The sequence below is a fragment of the Rutilus rutilus genome (genome assembly GCF_951802725.1).
Source record: "Rutilus rutilus genome assembly, chromosome: 25".
Lineage (NCBI taxonomy): Eukaryota > Metazoa > Chordata > Actinopteri > Cypriniformes > Leuciscidae > Rutilus > Rutilus rutilus.
Genome location: NC_140229.1, coordinates 26,333,021 through 26,355,386, shown reverse-complemented (window position 1 = coordinate 26,355,386; position 22,366 = coordinate 26,333,021). Strand labels below are relative to the sequence as shown.

The 22,366-nt window shown below is 37.9% G+C and overlaps 1 protein-coding gene across 5 annotated transcripts in view; it reads right to left on the bottom strand.

Annotated features, from left to right (window-relative positions):
* Positions 1 to 489: 489 nt before the first annotated feature.
* The window catches only part of pam (peptidylglycine alpha-amidating monooxygenase), a 52,756-nt gene continuing 30,879 nt past the window's right edge, over positions 490 to 22,366 (bottom strand). For 3 of the 5 annotated variants that reach the window (XM_084401461.1, XM_084401463.1, XM_084401462.1), the window contains exons 15-25: positions 11,169 to 11,298; positions 9,580 to 9,696; positions 9,327 to 9,399; positions 7,933 to 8,143; positions 7,516 to 7,719; positions 6,470 to 6,588; positions 5,251 to 5,350; positions 5,050 to 5,103; positions 2,706 to 2,990; positions 2,558 to 2,617; positions 490 to 1,282 (exon numbers count right to left, since the gene is read on the bottom strand). In XM_084401461.1, coding sequence (XP_084257587.1) covers positions 1,104 to 1,282; positions 2,558 to 2,617; positions 2,706 to 2,990; positions 5,050 to 5,103; positions 5,251 to 5,350; positions 6,470 to 6,588; positions 7,516 to 7,719; positions 7,933 to 8,143; positions 9,327 to 9,399; positions 9,580 to 9,696; positions 11,169 to 11,298 — 1,532 coding nt within the window. In that variant the 3' untranslated portion in view covers positions 490 to 1,103. Of the gene's footprint in view, positions 1,283 to 2,557; positions 2,618 to 2,705; positions 2,991 to 5,049; positions 5,104 to 5,250; positions 5,351 to 6,469; positions 6,589 to 7,515; positions 7,720 to 7,932; positions 8,144 to 9,326; positions 9,400 to 9,579; positions 9,697 to 11,168; positions 11,299 to 21,228; positions 21,532 to 22,366 lie in introns of all 5 variants that reach the window. The other 2 variants (XM_084401459.1, XM_084401460.1) reach the window with 1 other exon arrangement.

Here is a 22,366-nt window from a genome sequence, read left to right as displayed (position 1 = left end):
TGCCGTTCAATGGGGGATTTGCAGGGGGAAAACTTTTTCGATTTTTGTTTTGGTGTGAAAATTTGGAGTTAGATCCTTGGGGGTAAGATGACCCACTCAGAACTGTCTTGTTTTTGATTCTGTTACCTTTAGGAAATTCTTTAGTCTTCATAATAGGCTATTAAAATGAGCAGAATGTATCTCTGTTGACACTGTTTTTAAAGTATCAAAATACACATAGAATATCTGATTTAGTATTTTACAAAAATCAATCAATGGTGCCTTTTCTTTCAAAGTAAATTAGCAAACGTTTCCATTTATTTCTTATTTATTGTGCATTGAATGATGCACCATCATCATCCTGTGCCTGTTATGTTGCAATAAATGCAGACTGTTTTTAATATGTTCATTAAAATCATTAGCACTATAGTGTAGTGAGTGCAGTGTGAATGTTCTAAAATTGATTCTCAATATACATTTAGGGAACTTTATACAACCGGTAGAAAGAAGTGATGCTTTGCAGACACTTTATTACACAAATAACATTGTTACTGAAAATAGTTTTCTTGCAATAAAACCTCATTATCACAACAAATATCAGACACATCTCACATTAGCTTTGAAAATGTAGCAAATACAGCCTTAAATATGTAGTCGTCTTTTTTTCTTATTCTTTTATAAGATGCAAAAAAACCAAACTCAAATCACAGGTGACAGTAGCAGCTCTTAAATATGTGGCACATGTGTAGTAATATATAGGTGCTGCGGAAGGCGAAACACGTAAAAGGCACAAACATACAGAAATGTTATGACACAAAATGCCTGGATCAATTATATATTAATTGCACTGCTATCAGATTGATAAATTATTGGAAGAGATTGACTAGCTGTTCATCATTAAAACTAAATAAATAATCTACGTTTACCCTCCTGTTAAAAAATTAGAATCAATTGTCTTTATCCTCAAAATGACCAGTGCTTTGTATCTCCACGTGGTCCCTTAAAATCATAAATTAAAGTGGCAGTCGTAGGTCTCAAAGAGAACGTTTTCACACAGAAGATAAAATGTTTCAGCAGCCGATACAAACGATTACAGGGGTGCTTAAAGTCGGTCCTGACAGCGCTTAGGACGAGGACACCGGGGGTGGCGGAGCGGAGTACTCTTCATTCTCAGAGTCGGTCCCGTCCTCCTCGTCCTTCTCCAGGTCGCTGCCTTCGGTGCTGAGCCGGTCGAAGCCGTGCCGGGTGTAGCCTTTGTGGGAGGCGAAGAAATTCCCCAAGTTCAGGCCTCCTGCAGCTTTGCCTGTGGACGAGAAAGACAGAGAAAGAGGGTTACTCAAAACCCCTGCGGCATCTAAACATACAAACTAAACCGTTGAGGACGCACAAGAACAAACCTCGTCGGTAGCGCTTTACAATAAGGCTCATTAGTTCATGTATTAACTAACATGAACTAACAACGAGAAATACATTTGTTACTTTATTAGTTCATCTTTGTTAATGTTAGTTAATAAAAATCCAGCTGTTCATTGTTTGTTCATGTTAGTTCACAGTGCATTAACTAATGTTATCAAATACAACTCTTGATTTCAATAATGTATTAATAAATGTTCAAAATTTATATGAACTAGTATTGTTCAAGGTAATTAACTAATGTTAACCAATGAACCTTATTGTAAAGTGTTACCAAATTCTCTTTATGAATGTTTTAAAGCGTCAGAGATTTGTGTCAATGATTCCATAAGAAGTATCTTGATTTGTGTTTCGAAGATGTCTTACGGGTTTGGAATGTCGTGAGAGTGAGAAAATGATGACAGAAGAAATGATTTTAATTTAATTTTGTAAAGTTATCACAAATCTGGTTTTTGTCTTGTCATTATGTGGTATGGAGTGTCGACTGATATAAGGCTGTAATATAACAAAAATGAAGGGGTCTGAATACTTTCTGACTTTCACATTCTGTGTAATTCTTCCAATAGTGTCTGTATAAATACAGTAAGATACATTTTGTAATATAACTGAATACTTTACTGATTAGCAGTGAACTTATTATAGTTATCTACACCAGGGTTATTATCATTAACGAAAACCTTAAAAAAACATTTTAATTAACAAAAAATATGGAAAAGAAAACTACTTATTTTATTTCAGCTAGCACGGCAACGTTTCTCATTTTTGTATAGTTTAAGTACTAAAATAATCAAACTAAAACTTGATTTTTTTTTTATTCAAATGCAAACAAAATATAAAAAAATCTAATTCAAAATATTAACAAAACCTATAATAGTATATTAGTGATACTAAAATAATGCTGATGTGACAAACACATTGCCAAATTGTTATTTTCTTGATTGTTACTGCAGCTTCTCTAGACTTAAGTGTGTATATGTTTTCTGCTAGTATTTACATGCATTTAAATATCTGAAACACAGAGTCGAGATGTGAAATCAGACGTATGGTTTCGTCCCGCACTGAACCGGCTCCAGCCACCAGCCACAAGAAAGGGTTACGACACACACACATTTCTGTTTAAGAAGCAAGATGACCATGACGTCAATAACCCCTCTGTCTCTCTTACCTCTGATTTTACCCAAGATTCCACCTGTAGATCCTGATGGCTCCATCTTCACTTGACAATCTTCGTTAAAAGTAGAAATCGATCAAAAACTATCCGACATACAACACGTGGCATGAACGAGACTGTCATGGACAAATTTCACAATTACCACTGTACATCCTGCCCTTCCTCCAGCGGATGAAGACCCCGATGGCGATCACAACCACCAATGGGATGAGCAGTAGAGTGGTGATGACAGCAGGTGACACGCCCTGAGCGCTCTGATTGGCCACGCTCGGGAGCTTCTCCTTCTCCTTATTCTCCTCAGGAGCTGCCAGCGGCTGCTGATGCGCTTTCTGCGCCGGCTCCTCCATCTTCTGCACAGCGGCCACCGGAGACAGGGCTGGAAGCTTGGGTAAGGGCTTCAGATTGGCCTGCACGAACGTTTCTGTTTCTAAAACACAAGATAACAACCGATGGAATATTGAGTACCGATTTGAGGGAATGCTTAACTTATAAAAACAGGTGAAATATGACTGACGTTTTCTTGACTGCTTTTGGTAGTTTCACCCATGAAGTCAATCGTGGAATTTTTCTAATAATAATAATAAAAATGTTTATTTATATAGCGCCTTTCCAACACCCAAGGTTGCCTTACGAAGATAGAACCAAATATACATAAGTAATATAAAGTAATATACAGAAGTCGCTTACAAAGTTATGTTAAAGATACAAACAAAGAGGGATTCAAACAAATATCATATCCATAAAGTACAAATGCTGAAGAGTAATATTCAGAGAAAAGACGTGTTTTTAAAAGGTTTTTGAAGGAGAGAAGGGTAAATGCTTGATAAGTAAGTAGGACCAAGGTTATGGAGAGCTTTGTAAGTGAGAATTAGAATTAGTATAAACCGGAAGCTAATGAAGGTGACAGAGGATTGGAGTAATGTGCTCATTCTTTCTTGTGTGAGAGATCAAGCGGGCTGCACAGTTTTGAACATATTGTAATTGTTTGATATTTTTAGCTGAAAGGCCATAAAGAAGTGAGTTACAGTAATCTAGTTGAGCTGTGACAAATACATGTATAACGGTTCATGCATCCTGCTGACTAAGAGAAGATCGAATATGAGAGATATTACGTAGGTGGAAAAAAGCGGTCTTTACCACTTTACCAATGTGATCATTAAATGAAAGAGTGGAATCAATGAGAGCGCCGTAGAGCCGTATGTCGTAGAGGGCATTATCAAGTCACCATCCAAATCTATCAGTTGATCGGATCATTTAGATACCACAGATTTAGAGCCGATCAATATTACCTCCGTTTTACCCGAGCTAAATTTAAGGTAATTTGCCTCAAGCCAAAGCTTGAGTTCCTTGATGCAAGTTGTTAATGTAGGCAGAGGAAACACTGAGGTGGGAGGTATACATATGAATGTCATCAGCATAGCAGTGGAAGTTAAACCTATAGCGTTTAATAATTTGTCAAACATATAAATAGTGAAAAGAAGAGGGCCCAAGACAGAACCTTGAGGGACACCAGAACTGATGGATTTGGTGGATGATTTGTGCTTCTGGTATATAACAAATTGTTGCCTCCCTGTCAAACCATTGTCCCTGTCATACCAATTGTTGCCTCCCTGAGGAAAACCAGTCAAAGGCTGTGCCAGTAATTCCAATTGCTGAAAGCCGTGACAGGAGTATCTCAGGACTAACAGTGTGAAAAGCTGAGGTCTAGCAGAAGGAGAGCGCCAGAATCAGAAGCTAGGAGGAGATCATTAAGAGCCTTAACCAGGGCTGTTTCAGTACGGTGTAACAGACGAAAGCCAGACTGGAAAGGTTATGTGCTGTTAAATGAGGCTCAGTGTACCTGCCCTATCATTGATGGTTACAGGATGTGTTTGACATGAGGCTCAGAGGCACAATATGCCCTTTGTGAAGGTTTCATTGCTTCATTGATGACACACTAAGATCATTATTTCAAGAGCAGCACTGAAACCTTCACAAAGAGCATATTGTGCCTCTGAGCCTTATGTCAAACACATCCTTCAACCATCAGTGAGAGGGCAAGTACACTGAACCTCATAGTCCTTTCTTAATGCAGTGTACATGTTTCCCGCCTGTCTTGGCCAATCACAAATAGTGTGTTTTCTCAAGTTTTAAAGGAAAGGCAGCACCAAAATGAGAGTTTAATTTAGAAGCCCATACTCGTGAAATGTTTCAAATTTCCAATTGGTAAATATAAACCCCTTAAATGTAACATCGAACCTTTAAATTATTCACAAAATTCTCTGCTGAGAACTGGAATTAGCATTAGGCTAGTACAACCACTGTTTGTATATGCTCGTTTCGGGAAGTCAGATTCTAGCTCCACCTTCTCTATGACATCACGCACATCGTTAAAGATGGCTAGCGATGATTGGTCAGGAAGCAACGGGTAGTCTGACATGTTTCATGTCCACGACATGACATCAGTAGTCAAAATCACATAATCTGACACAGTGACGTGACATTACCTTCAATTTCTTGGACCTCGATTCCTCCTTTTTTAACGGAGCGATGTTCTGCTTCTGAAATGAGGAAAAAAAAATCTTCAAGCTTCATTTTTTGTTGTCAGAAGAGACAAAAAGCATAGCTTTTCTCATGTACATATTCTTATTTGAAATGTTATACTGCTATGCTCACATATTAGTATATTTATATATATTATAACTTACTTGAAGACTGAACAAACTTCATTACAGAATCTGATGCTGCGTCTCCAACAAAGACGCTCCCATCTGCTGTAACAACAATGTCATGTGGTAATTTAAATTCCTGAAGGAAAAACAGAAGGAAAAGACTTCAGATGTCAGAACAAAATATAAGAACGGGTAAACAGATCCATAACAATACATTATATTTTGTTGCAGCAATATGGAATATTGCTATTATTGCTTGTTTTTCCTCATTTGGTAAATCGGTGTGGCCAAAAGCATCTACTAAACGAATAAATGTGAATGTAAGACGTAGAGAGTAGAGAAACCTATAACTCTAAAGATATTTGCTTATTGGCATGAAAATAAATCCTAAAGAAAGATGTGAGCACTACTTCTTTATGCTTCATTACACATCATTATCACTCTTCTTTAAATCACCAAAAAAGACAAGTTTAAAGGCGCAGTAAGCGATTTCTGAGAAAAGCTGTTGATAATTGAAATCAATCCACTTTCAACAGTGTTTCAAACCAGACAGGAAGCCACAGCGCTGTCTGATGAGAATGAGAAGGCAAGAGGATGCTATTATTAGCAGATCAGAAAACAAATCTCATACTGGTGTTTCAAGAGATTTAGGATATTTAAACAAATCTCTAAAAGCACAAGATCAGAGCGATAAACGGCACAACAGTTAGATCTATAATGGTTTTGCTCATATACATTTAGACTCATGCTTCTTTCTTGCAAGTGTGTCTATCAGTTTTGCATACCGTTTTCCCCCCACCAATAAATTAAATGAATTTATCCTCTTATTTGCAGACATAACGTGTCATCAGCATCTAATCTGAACTTGTACTTTCTGCTAAAGCCTCTACCGTCTGTGGCGCACCGTTTTGACCTCCACATGAAAAGAGTTGCAGGTAGCAGTTGTACATACACATACAAGATCAGTCTCCATGCTGCGTGTTTATTTCCACCCATGTAATCTAATGCAAATACTCATGTAATCAATGGCTGCACTTTGTAAGGCAAATGAGTTGAAATGGTTTGAAACAAAGTTAGCCACTGAACTCTGTATTGGGCAACGTTGATCAGAAAGCGTTTTTACTATGTGCTGTTAACAACTAACATACAGCTCTCAGCAATATCATTGCTCCTATCATGAAGAGCGCTTCAAGCGTGTTTTGAGGAATGTTGTGTTGTGCTCAGCAGGGTTGAGAAAATATTTCTTAATCAGCACCTGTGTGTCTGGACTGAAGGAATCCAGGATTTCCTTGGTTGAATAACTGATGACAAACCCTTGAAGAGGAGCAGCCTGCCCATACGGAGCTTCTCCATTCACCGCGTAGATGAGACCGCCTGAAACAACACATGAGCAACATGACTGCAGAGTCTACATTACTACTGAGTTGGGTTTAGCATCAGTCGTCCAAGGATTTGTATGTTTTTGAACATGTATTCACATTATAGATCAAAGGCCATGTGAATTCACATGGTTAGGATCGAGATGCTCAGTGAACTTTATGCAATGAATGACATTAAATCCAAATGTTCATTCATTTATATTTACTCATAAGTCATTCCAAAGTCTTTCTTCTGCTGAACGCAAAGGGATACATAAAGCTTCAAGCAGCAATACGGGGTCAAGCATGACAGTAGCAGATCAGTTACACGAACATTTAACCGGACATGGCATCCCTGGTGATCATTTTAGGAAAAGCCATGAAAATCCTAATGTAGAATCATAACATAACACAACTGCTAATAACTGCAATAACCAGTAGGTGTCATGGTCATCCAATTAATAGGAAATTGTCAGGGCGTTGTGACATTTACACACATAAAGTTGTGTGCCAATTTGCCAAAATGATCAATATGGTTTGGTTAATCAAAATCCTGTAGCTTTTCTGGCATTCTGTTAAGTAAGATGATCTGACACAGATTTGGTGAACGGAGGAATATTCAATTCAGCATGAGCCAAGGAATCAGCAGAAAAAATGATGTTTCTAGACCACACAGTTCAAAAGTTAACGGCAGAAACATGAATGCAACTTTGCCATTTTGGTAGAGCTAGACAGTTCGAAATTTGACTCAAGACTCCAACAAGTCTTTGTGCTTTTCCTAAATTTCTCCTTTTGTGTTCCACTGAAGAAAATTATACAGGTGTGACATGAGTACATTATGACTAACTATTCCTGTGGTGCTGCAGTCTAATTTCAACTTGAAATTTATATGACAACGTAATAATAAAAAAATCAAGATTTATCCTGCTCTCTGCATGCATACCTTGGACAGGCGAGTATGCGATGGCAAATACTTCTCCTCCAAACGCGTCTTTTTTTATCTCCTTCACAAACTCGCCAGTCTCTGCCATGAAGCACTGAATCCGTCCATTGTCCCGATCGGCCACACACAGCTCCCGTTTATCCGGCAGGAACGCCAGGCTGTGCGGGATCCTGAACGGGAAACGCCGCTTTCTGTCCGAGGAGCCTATGCCATCAGCAAAAAAATGATTAATAAGTCTTAAAACTAAACTATCAAAAACAGTGTTCTGAAATATCAACCAGGTGTTGGATGTTCGCCTTACTGAATCAATTCTAGTTAAGCTGTATCATACCTAGCAGCAATATCAGAGTATTGTTGATTATAAAGGTTGTGTATCACTGTAATATCATGTCTGATAAAATATTGTGCAACGTGTACCTGCTCCCCAGTGTGAGATATATTTGCCCTCTGGTGAGAATTTGAGGATCCTGGAATTGCAGTATCCGTCTGAGACGAAGATGTTTCCAGTAACAGGGTCCACGGCCACATCTGTAGGTTGGCAGAAATGATTCTTGTCACTTCCTGGTTCAAAAGATTCTCCCAAGACCAGAAGCTGCTGATCTGTGCCGCTACTGCTCAGCTTCAATACCTAGATATGGGGAAAGAATGCTTCAATTGCACCAACTTTATTATAGTTTAAGAAGTCATATTCCTTATTTTGCTTGACCATTATGATGTGTTTTTTTTTTATTATATATTTGTTTCTCACAATCAATACATTTCCTTTGCCATTCTGATTAACCTTTTTACTTCCACTGACATTTGTCTTATTTTTGTGGACCTAGTTTGAAACAGAATTTTAACAATATAGCTATATATATATATATGTGCAATGTATATTTTATTAATAAAGTTCAGTGTTATTCACATTTGATTACTTTCTGTACCTGAATACTTGAAAACCTTAAAACTGTTTATTTCAATTGTATATTTGTTTAGTTGCTATTACTCATTTTTTATTTGTTCTTTCTGTTAATTACTGAGTGTTTACTTGTCTTTACTAACACTTGAAACTTATATTAGTTAGGCTAGTTGTTTTTCCATGGTATTTTTAAACCACAGGCAAACGTTCCTTGTGTAAGTGTTCTTTTAGCCTGTTAATTTTTGTTCATGATATTCAGCTACAATTAAATGTTTTGCAATAAGGCTAAATGTGAATAATATCCAAGTTTTTTTTTTTTTTATTAACTTATTGGAATCGATAAGAATCTGAATCGATAATTAGAATCGAAATCGTTAAAATTCAAATGATACTCAACCATTGTATCTTGACTGAACACACCCATATTGAAAATGTGAATTCGGGAGCAGTTTATTTTTGAATAAATAAGCATCTAATAAGAAATTAGATAGAAAGCTTGGGATGTGAGTGTGTGCAGTTTACACTGTAGAACACAACGTCAAAGTATCGCCGAGTTAAGTTTACCATAGGATTTATTTCACTCATTAAAAACTCATAAGACCCCATAGGAAAAACACGAAGGAACCAGCGGCAAAATAGACTTCCGAGTTCTGACGTCATCCCTGTCCCACTCTATTGGTAAATATTAAAAGTGCCACAACTTCTATTGTGTAGATACCAACACAAAGCTAACTAATGCTTAGTGCCAATAAAAAGAGTTTCCCAAATTATAATATGACTTGTACCAAACATAGCTAATTCACCCCACCCGACTAAACCTGGTTTCTCTTAAGTTTTTTTTTTTCCGTTTTCATTTGTATATTAACATATCTAGTAGTGGGGTTTCTTAAGTTCATTGGAGTGTCTTTACCTGATGAAGTGCTACATCGGTCACCCAGTAATTATCGTTCTTGTCGGTTGTTATTCCATGCGGCAGATAAAACCTGTTCAAACAAACATCTCATTATCAACAAGCACACTGACTCAAAGATAGAAATAAATAGCAGGAGAGTGTTTACACAGCTTCACTGATTATAAACGGGAGGATTCTAGTCTGTCAAATTGCATTGAGCCGCATGCCTGAACTGTAGACACGGTGCCATAACAGCATCTCATGGACTTACATATTCCTCCCTGAAGCTCTGAGCACTCGTCCTTTGACTGGATCCACCACCATGATGGCGGGCTGCTGGATGGGGCCCAGTTTCTTCTGCTGGTACATGCCATTCATATCAAAGGAGCTGCAGGAGAAAAATACTTCATTATACCATAACAGCATATTGCTTATCAGCAGTATTTGCACCTTTACAGGAATAGTTCCCTGTCACGATTTACATTCATGTCGTTCCCTTCTTTCTACTCTGGAACAAAAAGAAACTGAAAGAATGCCTGTGCTTTTCATGAAATGACCATGAATGCAGATGGGTGCTGTCTAGCTTCAAATATGGCAAAAGCACTGCCAACTTATCATTGATTTTATTCCAAGTCCTCCAAAATCATATGAAAGCTTTGTGTGAGAAGAAAGGCTGAAGTTTAGCTGTCGAATGACTTCAGACCTGAAATATAGCACACACATCATATGAACCACTTCTATGTTACTTTTGTGTTATATTTGGAACTCAACAGCATTTCTATTGCATGGAGAACAGAAACAAGGACATTCTGCTGAAAATGTACTTCTCAGAAAGGACAAAGTCAGAGATTGGGACATGGTTGAGTAAACGATGACAGATTTTTTTTTACTGGGTGAACTGCAATAATCATAATTCAAATTGTAACGGACAGTTCATTAAAAAATTCTGTCATCATTTATGCACCCTCATGTCATACCGACCCCCTTCAGAAGACTTCAGATGATCCACGTGGATTTATTTTACAATCTCTTCACAAACTTTTTGAAGCTTAAATATTTTGTTTGTGTGGACATTCAATGGATGGATGAAAATGATGATAGAATATAAAAAATATAATCATTTGTGCTCTGAATAAAAGACCCACTGTGGTGAAAATCCAGGTTTTAATGTTTATATGTCTATGTGGTGTTATTAATGTGCTTTAAGACAAACCATGTGTAAATTCATAAGTCGACTCCATTGCTGAGTGTTTTCTCCAAAGACAGTCTCAAAAACACGCTTTGAAACCGCTGGTGTTTCTGACGTCACAAACTACCTTGTAACCAATCAGATCAACGTGTGATCGTCAATGAGTGGATCTCTGAGCTGAGTGAGTGAGTGGAGGCGGGGCTCATTTGCATATTCATAGAACCGCACATACTAAATGAGGCAAGGGTGTCGAGTTACATTCAAGATATTTTAAGGCATTTACAGGAAAAAACGTTATTATGTCATTTTGGTGATCAAAGAGGAGTTTTAAGGGATACAATTATTGACTTCGGGGGACTTTAAGGATTTGGAAGGACATGAGGGTGAGTAAATGATGACAGATTTTTGGGTGAATTCACTTTAAGCAACACAATGCAATGGTAGCATTCCCTTTATATAACCTTTCATCAGACAGTAATATTATGCAGACTCAATGACAACTTCATGAGCAAAAGGTCAGTGTTCATTACATATCTAGACAGAGCTCAATTCTACATCAGCAATTTTTAGCGCTTAATATGCACAAATTCTCTTAAAACATTTTTTTTCTCCAGAGCCTTTGGATGGAGAATGCTTAAATGTATGGAGTGGGTTAATATTCCAGAACGTACTCCCTTCCCCATATGTGATCTCCTCTGTGGAAGATGATCAGGTCACCCTTAGAGTTGAGAGCCAGACCAGACACCTGTCCAAACTGCAGCTCCGCCTCAGGCCAGTCTGACACCTCCACCAGATGGGCACCTGCACACACACACACACACACACACACACACAATTTAATATAGGTCTGGATTTGAACATGGAATGAATGAGGAATGAGAAAGCATTTAAAACATTTAAAATCTGAGGGTTCTAGTTTGAAACAACACAGACATCTATCGAAGGTTTTAATAGTTTTGGGCACCATTGATTCACATGAATGGATCAGCGGAGAACTGGCTCAAGGGTCTAAAAAGAAAAAGACTGTAAAGAATAATAATACATTTATTATTGATCCACATTGAATAAATAATAACCTGTTGGCAAACTAATGAAAACAGCCTCTGAATAAGTTTGTCAAGTAAAGCGGAATAATGACCACATCAGATCATGCATCAATGCATCATAATCATAATCATAATCACACAGAACTGTCCCTCGACTGAGCCTGGTTTCTCCCAAGGTTTTTTATTCTCCATTTCTGTCACTGATGGAGTTTGGGTTCTTGTCACTGTCGCCTCTGGCTTGCTTAGTTGGGTACACTTAATATTATATTCAGCAATATTATTGATCTGCCTGCATTGACACCATTGTATGAGAACTAAACTGAGCTGGACGATGACATCACTGTTTCCTGCACAGCTGCTTTTAGGGATGCACCAATGTGACAATTTTGGCTGATACAGATAACCGGAAACTCTTTATATTTGAAAGCCGATAACCGATATATTGGCCGATAAATCTAAATCCAAATTTTTGTATAATTTCATTTAATTTAAAGTCCTGATTTCAAAAACATAAAAAGCCATGTCCCAAGCACACAATTATATATCATTATAATTTTGTGTAGTCTATATGACAGCACATGTTGCACTTAACTATATTTTCCTTTTTTGAAGTGATTTCAATCATATTTCAGGCAAATGAAACCCATCATGGTGAACAGTGCGCATCTGAAGTGTCTCAGCTGAAGGAAATAATACATTATTTATCGGCTTTAATATGTTGGCCCGATAATGATAACATTAAAAATGGACATATATCGTCCAATAACGATATGGTGGCCGACATATCGTGCATCCTTATCTGCTTTATAGATGAAATGCATTAATTTAGTAATTGATGATCTTTACAACGGAACTGAATCAACACTAAACCGACTTCAGCTGAACAACAGCCGAAATGCATCATTTTCCTGTTATCTCTGTAAATCTGCTTTGAAACTATTTGTATTGTATAAAGCGCTATATAAATAAAGGTGACTTGACTGACTTGACTTTTACACCGCTAGACGTGACACAATATAGACATTCTGCATGTGAAACATCATAAGTCAACCTGTACTCGACTTCTGTATCTGAACACCTTTATGAGCTGAACTCTAGTGGGAAATGAGGAATTAGTGTGGATTGCAGGGCACTAAAAACTATACACTACGCACTTATACTATACACTCACTTATACTATAAACTATTGTTAAGTTAACACTATGCACTTATACTATACACTTATATTATGCACTATGCACTTATACTATACTGTATACTATGCACTATACTGTTTACTATGCACTTTTACTATGCACCATGCACTTATACTATGCACTTATACTATACTGTATACTATGCACTTATACTATGCCCTATGCACTAATACTATAAACTTATACTATACTGTATACTATGCACTTATACTATGCCCTATGCACTAATACTATGCACTTACACTATACTGTATACTATGCACTTATACTGTACTGTATACTATGCACTTATACTATGCCCTATGCACTTATACTATACTGTATACTTGCACTTATACTATGCACTAATACTATGCACTTATACTATACTGTATACTATGCACTTATACTATGCCCTATGCACTTATACTATGCACTAATACTATGCACTTATACTATACTGTAAACTATGCACTTATACTATACACTTATACTATACTGTACACTATGCACTTATACTATGCACTTATACTATGCACTATGCACTTATACTATGCACTATGCACTTATACTATGCACTAATACTATGCACTTATACTATACTGTATACTATGCACTTATACTATGCACTATGCACTTATACCATGCCCTAATACTATGCACTATGCACTTATACTATGCCCTATGCACTAATACTATGCACTTACACTATACTGTATACTATGCACTTATACTATGCACTTATACTATGCACTATGCACTTATACCATGCCCTAATACTATGCACTATGCACTTATACTATGCCCTATGCACTAATACTATGCACTTACACTATACTGTATACTATGCACTTATACTGTACTGTACACTATGCACTTATACTATGCCCTATGCACTTATACTATACTGTATACTATGCACTTATACTATGCACTATGCACTTATACTATACTGTATACTATGCACTTATACTATGCCCTATGCACTTATACTATGCACTAATACTATGCACTATGCACTTATACTATACACGTATACTATACTGTATACTATGCACTTATACTATGCCCTATGCACTTATACTATACTGTATACTATGCACTTATACTGTACTGTATACTATGCACTTATACTATACTGTATACTATGCACTTATACTGTACTGTATACTATGCACTTATACTATGCCCTATGCACTTATACTATACTGTATACTTGCACTTATACTATGCACTAATACTATGCACTTATACTATACTGTATACTATGCACTTATACTATGCCCTATGCACTTATACTATGCACTAATACTATGCACTTATACTATACTGTAAACTATGCACTTATACTATACACTTATACTATACTGTACACTATGCACTTATACTATGCACTTATACTATGCACTATGCACTTATACTATGCACTATGCACTTATACTATGCACTTATACTATACTGTATACTATGCACTTATACTATGCACTATGCACTTATACCATGCCCTAATACTATGCACTATGCACTTATACTATGCCCTATGCACTAATACTATGCACTTACACTATACTGTATACTATGCACTTATACTATGCACTTATACTATGCACTATGCACTTATACCATGCCCTAATACTATGCACTATGCACTTATACTATGCCCTATGCACTAATACTATGCACTTACACTATACTGTATACTATGCACTTATACTGTACTGTACACTATGCACTTATACTATGCCCTATGCACTTATACTATACTGTATACTATGCACTTATACTATGCACTATGCACTTATACTATACTGTATACTATGCACTTATACTATGCCCTATGCACTTATACTATGCACTAATACTATGCACTATGCACTTATACTATACACTTATACTATACTGTATACTATGCACTTATACTATGCCCTATGCACTTATACTATGCACTATGCACTTAGACTATGCACCATGCACTTAGACTATGCACCATGCACTTAGACTATGGACTTACACTATGCACTTATATTATTCACGATGCACTTATACTATGCCCTATGCACTTATACTATGCACTTTTACTATGTACTATGCACTTATACTATGCCCTATGCATTCCTGTGATTATCCTGTGATTATCCCTCCGCATGCCTGGATTGCAGACCTGTGCACTTTGTACTCAACCGTCTATTGTACTTTTGAACTTTATTTTGTTATTTTGGTTAAAGGTTATTTTGTCATTCAAGATGGTAGTCTGATGCCCCTGCCCTCTGTTACGCAAGAAAAAGTTGTGACAGCTGAGTGCAATGAAGTGTCCAACACTTTGTATTTCCAGTTAATTAAGTGCATCATTTGGGTTATTTAAGTGCACTTCTTCTTTCTGGAATACTAATACTATGCACTATGCATTTATACTATACACTTATACTATACTGTATACTATGCACTTATACTATGCACTATGCTATGCACTATGCACTTAGACTATGCACCATGCACTTACACTATGCACTAATATTATGCACGATGCACTTATACTATGCCCTATGCACTTATACTATGCACTATGCACTTAGACTATGCACTATGCACTTATACTATGCACTTTTACTATGTACTATGCACTTAGACTATGCACTATGCACTTATACTATGCACTTATACTATGCCCTATGCACTTACACTATGCACCATGCACTTATACTACGCCCTATGCACTTATACTATGCACTATGCCCTATGCATTTATACTATGCACCATGCACTTATACTACGCACTATGCCCTATGCACTTACACTATGCACTATGCCCTATGCATTTATACTATGCACCATGCACTTATACTACGCACTATGCCCTATGCACTTATACTATGCACTTATACTATGCACTATGCCCTATGCACTTATACTATGCACTATGCACTTATACTATGCACTTATACTATGCCCTATGCACTTACACTATGCACTATGCCCTATGCATTTATACTATGCACTATGCCCTATGCACTTATACTATGCACTTATACTATGCCCTAGGGCTGGGCGATATGGCCAAAATTTCATATCCCGATATAGCTCATTTGATATCCCGATAACGATATAGCAATTTTTCTGTTAATTCAGTTCATGAATAGTCTACCGTAAATCCTCTAATATTGGCCTGTATTCCATTACCGGCCGGGTCTCTAACATTGGCCGGTCTCGCTGTTGGCGGAGGTAAATAATTATTAGAACCAATGTTTTTCTGGGCAGGCCACAACATTATGCTTGTGATAGTAACATGCAAATACCACAGGGGGGCAATGTTTGCTAACGAATCCAAGCCATAGCTACGGTAGCCTGGTCATGTCAATCACTTCGCTCTTGACTCGCACGTGACGTGAGACTTCAGTCACCGGTAGGCTAACGTTGTTTACCATGGCAGCCGCGGAGCCAAAGAGGATTTTTGGCGAAAATCTATTTTTTAACCCCCTGGGTTCGACAATCGCGCCGGCGCGATAGGTTTTTTTTCTTATAAGTGCAAAAGAGATTCAAAATATTCTGTTGACTTTGATCTTAATTACGGAGAGCGCGCGCTATTCAAAAGCAAATAATCTGAGGCAATCCACGCAAACCTGTGACAGTGAACACCCACAATCAGTTGGATATGTTCACTTTCAGGTTCACCTCGTTTTCATTTCGAGGAGCAACGGATCCGGTTGAGGAATAGGTCAGTTCTATATTTGCTTTGTTCTAATCGCAATCTGTACACGCAAAAAGACTGTTTAAATATGAATCGCGTTTCTCTCTCTCTCTCTGTGTGTGTGTGTGTGTGTGTGTGTGTGTGTGTGTGAATGAATGAATGCACAGATGCGCGCTGTTGTGGAGCTACTAACGGGTTGGATTGGCTGGTCATCTAGTTGAGAATTAACTTACCCTGGTCTGAACCGCGTCTACTACCGTCTTCCTCCATGTTTGTTTATGTATTGCAGCGTGCATGGGCATGCCGTGAGGTTAATTCTGCCGTAAAACGCCTTATCGTGGCGTAAACGATAGAGCCTTATATAAAACGATAGACATTTTCTATCGTCCAGACGATATATTTCGTCATATCGCCCAGCCCTACTATGCCCTATGCACTTACACTATGCACTATGCCCTATGCATTTATACTATGCACCATGCACTTATACTATGCACTATGCCCTATGCACTTATACTATGCACTATGCACTTATACTATGCACTATGCCCTATGCACTTATACTACGCACTATGCCCTATGCACTTATACTATGCACTTATACTATGCACTATGCCCTATGCACTTATACTATGCACTATGCACTTATACTATGCACTATGCCCTATGCACTTATACTATGCACTATGCCCTATGCACTTATATTATGCACTATGCCCTATGCACTTATACTATGCACTATGCACTTATACTATGCACTATGCACTTACACTATGCACTATGCCCTATGCATTTATACTACGCACTATGCCCTATGCACTTATACTATGCACTTATACTATGCACTTATACTATGCACTTATACTATGCACTATGCACTTATACTATGCACTATGCCCTATGCACTTATACTATGCACTATGCCCTATGCACTTATATTATGCACTATGCCCTATGCACTTATACTATGCACTATGCACTTATACTATGCCCTATGCACTTACACTATGCACTATGCCCTATGCATTTATACTATGCACCATGCACTTATACTATGCCCTATGCACTTACACTATGCACTATGCACTATGCACTTATATTATGCACTATGCCCTATGCACTTATATTATGCACTATGCCCTATGCACTTATACTATGCACTATGCACTTATACTATGCACTTATACTATGCCCTATGCACTTACACTATGCACTATGCCCTATGCATTTATACTATGCACCATGCACTTATACTATGCCCTATGCACTTACACTATGCACTATGCACTATGCCCTATGCACTTATATTATGCACTATGCCCTATGCACTTATACTATGCACTATGCACTTATACTATGCACTTATACTATGCCCTATGCACTTACACTATGCACTATGCCCTATGCATTTATACTATGCACCATGCACTTATACTATGCCCTATGCACTTACACTATGCACTATGCCCTATGCACTTATATTATGCACTATGCCCTATGCACTTATACTATGCACTATGCACTTATACTATGCACTTATACTATGCCCTATGCACTTACACTATGCACTATGCCCTATGCATTTATACTATGCACCATGCACTTATACTATGCCCTATGCACTTACACTATGCACTATGCACTATGCACTTATACTATGCACTATGCCCTATGCACTTATACTATGCACTAATACTATGCACTATGCACTTATACTATGCACTATGTCAAGGGTTGGAAACTATGCAGAGGAATAATCACTGACATGTGACAATAGCTAAAGAGGTGTCCCTCAAACTTGCATACGGATGTACATTTTAAGTTAGGAGCTATAAATATTATTAAACTGTGAGATTATAACCTGTGCTAGCGCACAGATCTGACAAACCATTAGCGTGACCCGAGGTGCGCGTTCCTGTGATTATCCCTCCGCATGCCTGGATTGCAGACCTGTGCACTTTGTACTCAACCGTCTATTGTACATTTGAACTTTATTTTGTTATTTTGGTTAAAGGTTATTTTGTCATTCAAGATGGTAGTCTGATGCCCCTGCCCTCTGTTACGCAAGAAAAGCTGTGACAGCTGAGTGCAATGAAGTGTCCAACACTTTGTTTTTCCAGTTAATTAAGTGCATCATTTGGGTTATTTAAGTGCACTTCTTCTTTCTGGAATATCAGTGTGATCACACTACTCACACTACTTATACTAAAAACAGCATATAACAGAGCACAAGTAAGCAAACTGGGACACAACTAAGGTGTATAGTGTGCTTAGACTGCCAACTGTCACTTTTCAGCAGCAGCGCTTCAATGTGACGACATACTGCGAGTAAATAACGTCAAGAAAACATGTCTTTCTCGAAGTTGTCCTCAAACAGATGGACAGGGTGTAAATCAGTATTAAGAATCCTTCACTGAACAAACTCACAAGCTTAACATCTGACCACAAACTGCAATATATCAATAACTTGTTCTCTGTAAACAATGATAAACCTGATAAACACACAAACATGTCAATGCTATCTATTATTCTGTATTTACAGTGTCCCCAGAAGAAATTGTACATAAGACACATTTAAAATGGATGAATGTCTTCATTCTATTTAACAAAATATCAAACCAAGTGTCACTATGTAAAGAAAATATAGAATGTTTGTTCGAGTTAGGGTTAGAAAAAAATTAAGGCAAAAAGTATTTGCCTAGTATCTGTACTAAGAAACATTAAACCACATTTATTTACTATTTTTGCATATGCCATAATTCTAGTCCATTTAAACAACCAGGACTCTTCCTAGAGCTGGCTGAACAATGAAACTGCCGGTGAGAAGGGCCTTGGTGAAAGAGGTGACCAAGAACCTGATGGTCAGTCTGGTTGAGCTCCAGAGATCACGAGTGGAGATGGAAGAAACTTGCAGACGGACAACCATCACTGCAACACTCCTCTGATCCGAGCTTTACTGAAGAGTAGCCAGCTGAAAGCCTTTCCTCTCTGACTGTGAGAAACTATATTGAAGGTTGACCCTCCAACAGGACAAAACGCCCCTAAGCACACAGCCAAAGGAATACAAAAGTGTCTATAGGGATAACTCCCAGCCAGAGCCTGGATTTGAACCCAATTTAACCCCTCTTTAGAGACTTGGCTACCCAAGGATGGTCACCAACCAACCTGACAGAGCATGAGAGGATCTGCTCAGAAATATGGCAGAAAATCTTCAAATCCAGGAGTGCAAAGCGTGTTGCATCATACCCAAAAATAATTGAGGCTGCTTAATACTAAATACTTTGTTAATGGTCTGAAAATTTATGTCAGTGTGATTTTTTAATTTTTTTTTATGAGTAAAGTTATCGCAAAATAAGCATTTTAGGGCTGCGACATAATAACATGTGAGAAATTCTGAGTGATAATAATGCAAAAATAATACAAAATAATGCATGAAGGAGTTGAGTTTGTGTCTTTTACAGCTTATGATAATTCATATTCAAAGTAGAACTAAAGTGACAGCATTTTTTGTCAAGACCATGCAAAATACCGGACGTGGCACATCCCACAGATGAGAATATTATCAGACCGTTTTCTGAGGCTGCATGATATATTAAGATAATTTAAAAGTCACAATAAAGCAAAGTACTATTGTGAAATCACAAACGCTGCGATTCAATTAAACATATATGCGCTGTTGTATTGTTATCATTCACATGCGAGGAGCACGTCTCCGCAGCTCGGTTAACAAACTCCAGCTCTGCATCTGCTGTGAGTTTGATTATAATGTTCATCTGGTAATGCAACGTGCGCCATTTCACCAGATTTAGATATTAAATCTAAAACGACATATTACTCGTTTCTGTATAACAAAAAATTACTGAGTATTTTAAGTTGTTTCCGCTGCTTCCGTGCCGGCGTGTCCATCGACCCCATAGGGTTAAACCATTGCTCTGATGTCCACATATTGTTGTTCAAGAAATTAGAGTGGCAGTAGCATTTCTATCATAAACAAGTGTGCAAATATTAAAGATATTTTTAAATGAAATGTTGTTTGGCCAGAATTGATCATGCTGTAAAGTGTAACAACAATCACAGGCCGTTGGCCCTCTGCAGGCATTTGTTATAATATGTAATGTACAGAAGTTGAGTGGTGTTCAGTAAAAGCATATGATTACTTGCTTTTGATACTTTATTTGAATCAATTATTATTCCCAAAATGTTATTGGATATGTATTTAAATCGTTTTAAAGGCTATTGTTCACTTAGGTTATTTTTATTACGACATTGTTTTGCTTTTTGTGACTTTCAGTCGAATAAAAGACTATTTTTCCAGTTATGTTTTGTCATAATTTCTTTAAAATAGTGTTAAGATATTGTCTCGTCTCGTTCTCGTGAACCAAATATCTGACTGTTTTCTGAATGCACTTATGTATGCTTGTGTACTCCTGACAATCTTTCAGTGAAATCAACTTCAGTGAAAACTGACCAAATATATTGATGTCTCATCTTGCTCACAGGGGTGATATTTTGACCAACGAGATGAAAGCAGTGCATCTTGAAATCTATTCTATAGCAATCCTCATGTTCCAGATCGTTCATTAGAGAATTATTAAAACCACATGCTATAACATTACACACTCAGCCAACAATCTGCGCAACCCAACGTATACATGATAGCAGTGAGATGGGTGAAAACAGGCATCAAAAGGAAAACAAATGGATATGTGGGAGACAAACGCTTGTCTCAGTTGACACTGTGGCCCATGGGTTGAAAGCTTACTGTCCAACACAACACTTGATACATTTGCTCTTTGTTGGGGTAAAAAACGAGGCCGAAACCCACCTTGTTGGTCCCTTTGAGCCTCCCCTGTGGTCGGCTGTCTGGCGGGTACAGTCCTGCTCCTTGAGGGGCTGACAGTGGACTCTAACTGGTGAAACTTGTGCACTCTGTCCCTCACCAGAATTGCATCCTCTTTTGTTTTGTAGCCTAAATGTGGCCAGCCTCGGTCTTTTTTTTGCATTATGCTATCAATCTCTGCCATCAGACGTGTCTGGGCTCGGGCCGCATCTGCAGGGTCGTACTTATGCACGTGGACAACATCATCTCTCTCCCCCAGCAGTTTAGAAAGAAGGGAATAGAGGTCACCTGCACAGGAAGAAAGAGGAGGAAAAGCGGAAAGACAAAAGAGGAATGGTGGTGTGAAAAGTGAGAAAGTCCTGCAGTGGAGGAAGGGAGGTTGTGCTGGTGGTGTACTGGATATACTCAACGGCCGATTATACATGTGCTATTTTTGCCTGTCCTTTATCAGATTGAATGACGCTCTCCACTTGTGTAACGGGCGGACTGTGCAACATCAACAGTCTTTTATATCAGACTGTAGCACATACAGTCATAGGTGTCGATTTCGGGGGGGACGGGGGGGATCTCGTACCCACCAGATTTCGTCATGAGTCATTTTGTACCCACCACTTTTAACTTCCGTCCATATTAATTTGACTTTTGGTTCGATTTTTTTGACCGTTTTCAGTGGTTGTGAGGAGCAATATGAGAGAGAAATTTGGTAATCATTGTCTGACCCAACAAAAAAACATTATAACATTCATTTTATTTTTCCGTGTTCGCATTTATGAGGGAAAAAAACAACGTGTCAGTTCTCTGTTACGGACGTGAGCACTCTGAAAGCGGCACTAAAAGGCTGCTTTAAAACTTTCACAGAGACCTCAAACAAAACAGCTGCCTGTGAATTTCGTTTTGTATTAATTATATCTTAATTTTAATCAATGTTTCATGAACCAATTGCCTGGATTTAATAAATAAGAAGTAAATAGGCCTATAGCAGATAATCACGACATTGGAGGCGCCGGCGAGTGAACTGGAGTTCGTCTCATAAATGAACCGAAACTCAGCGTATAATGCACTTTCACATTCACATCGTATTTAGACACATTTAGACGCAATCATAATCATTACTTTTACCGGT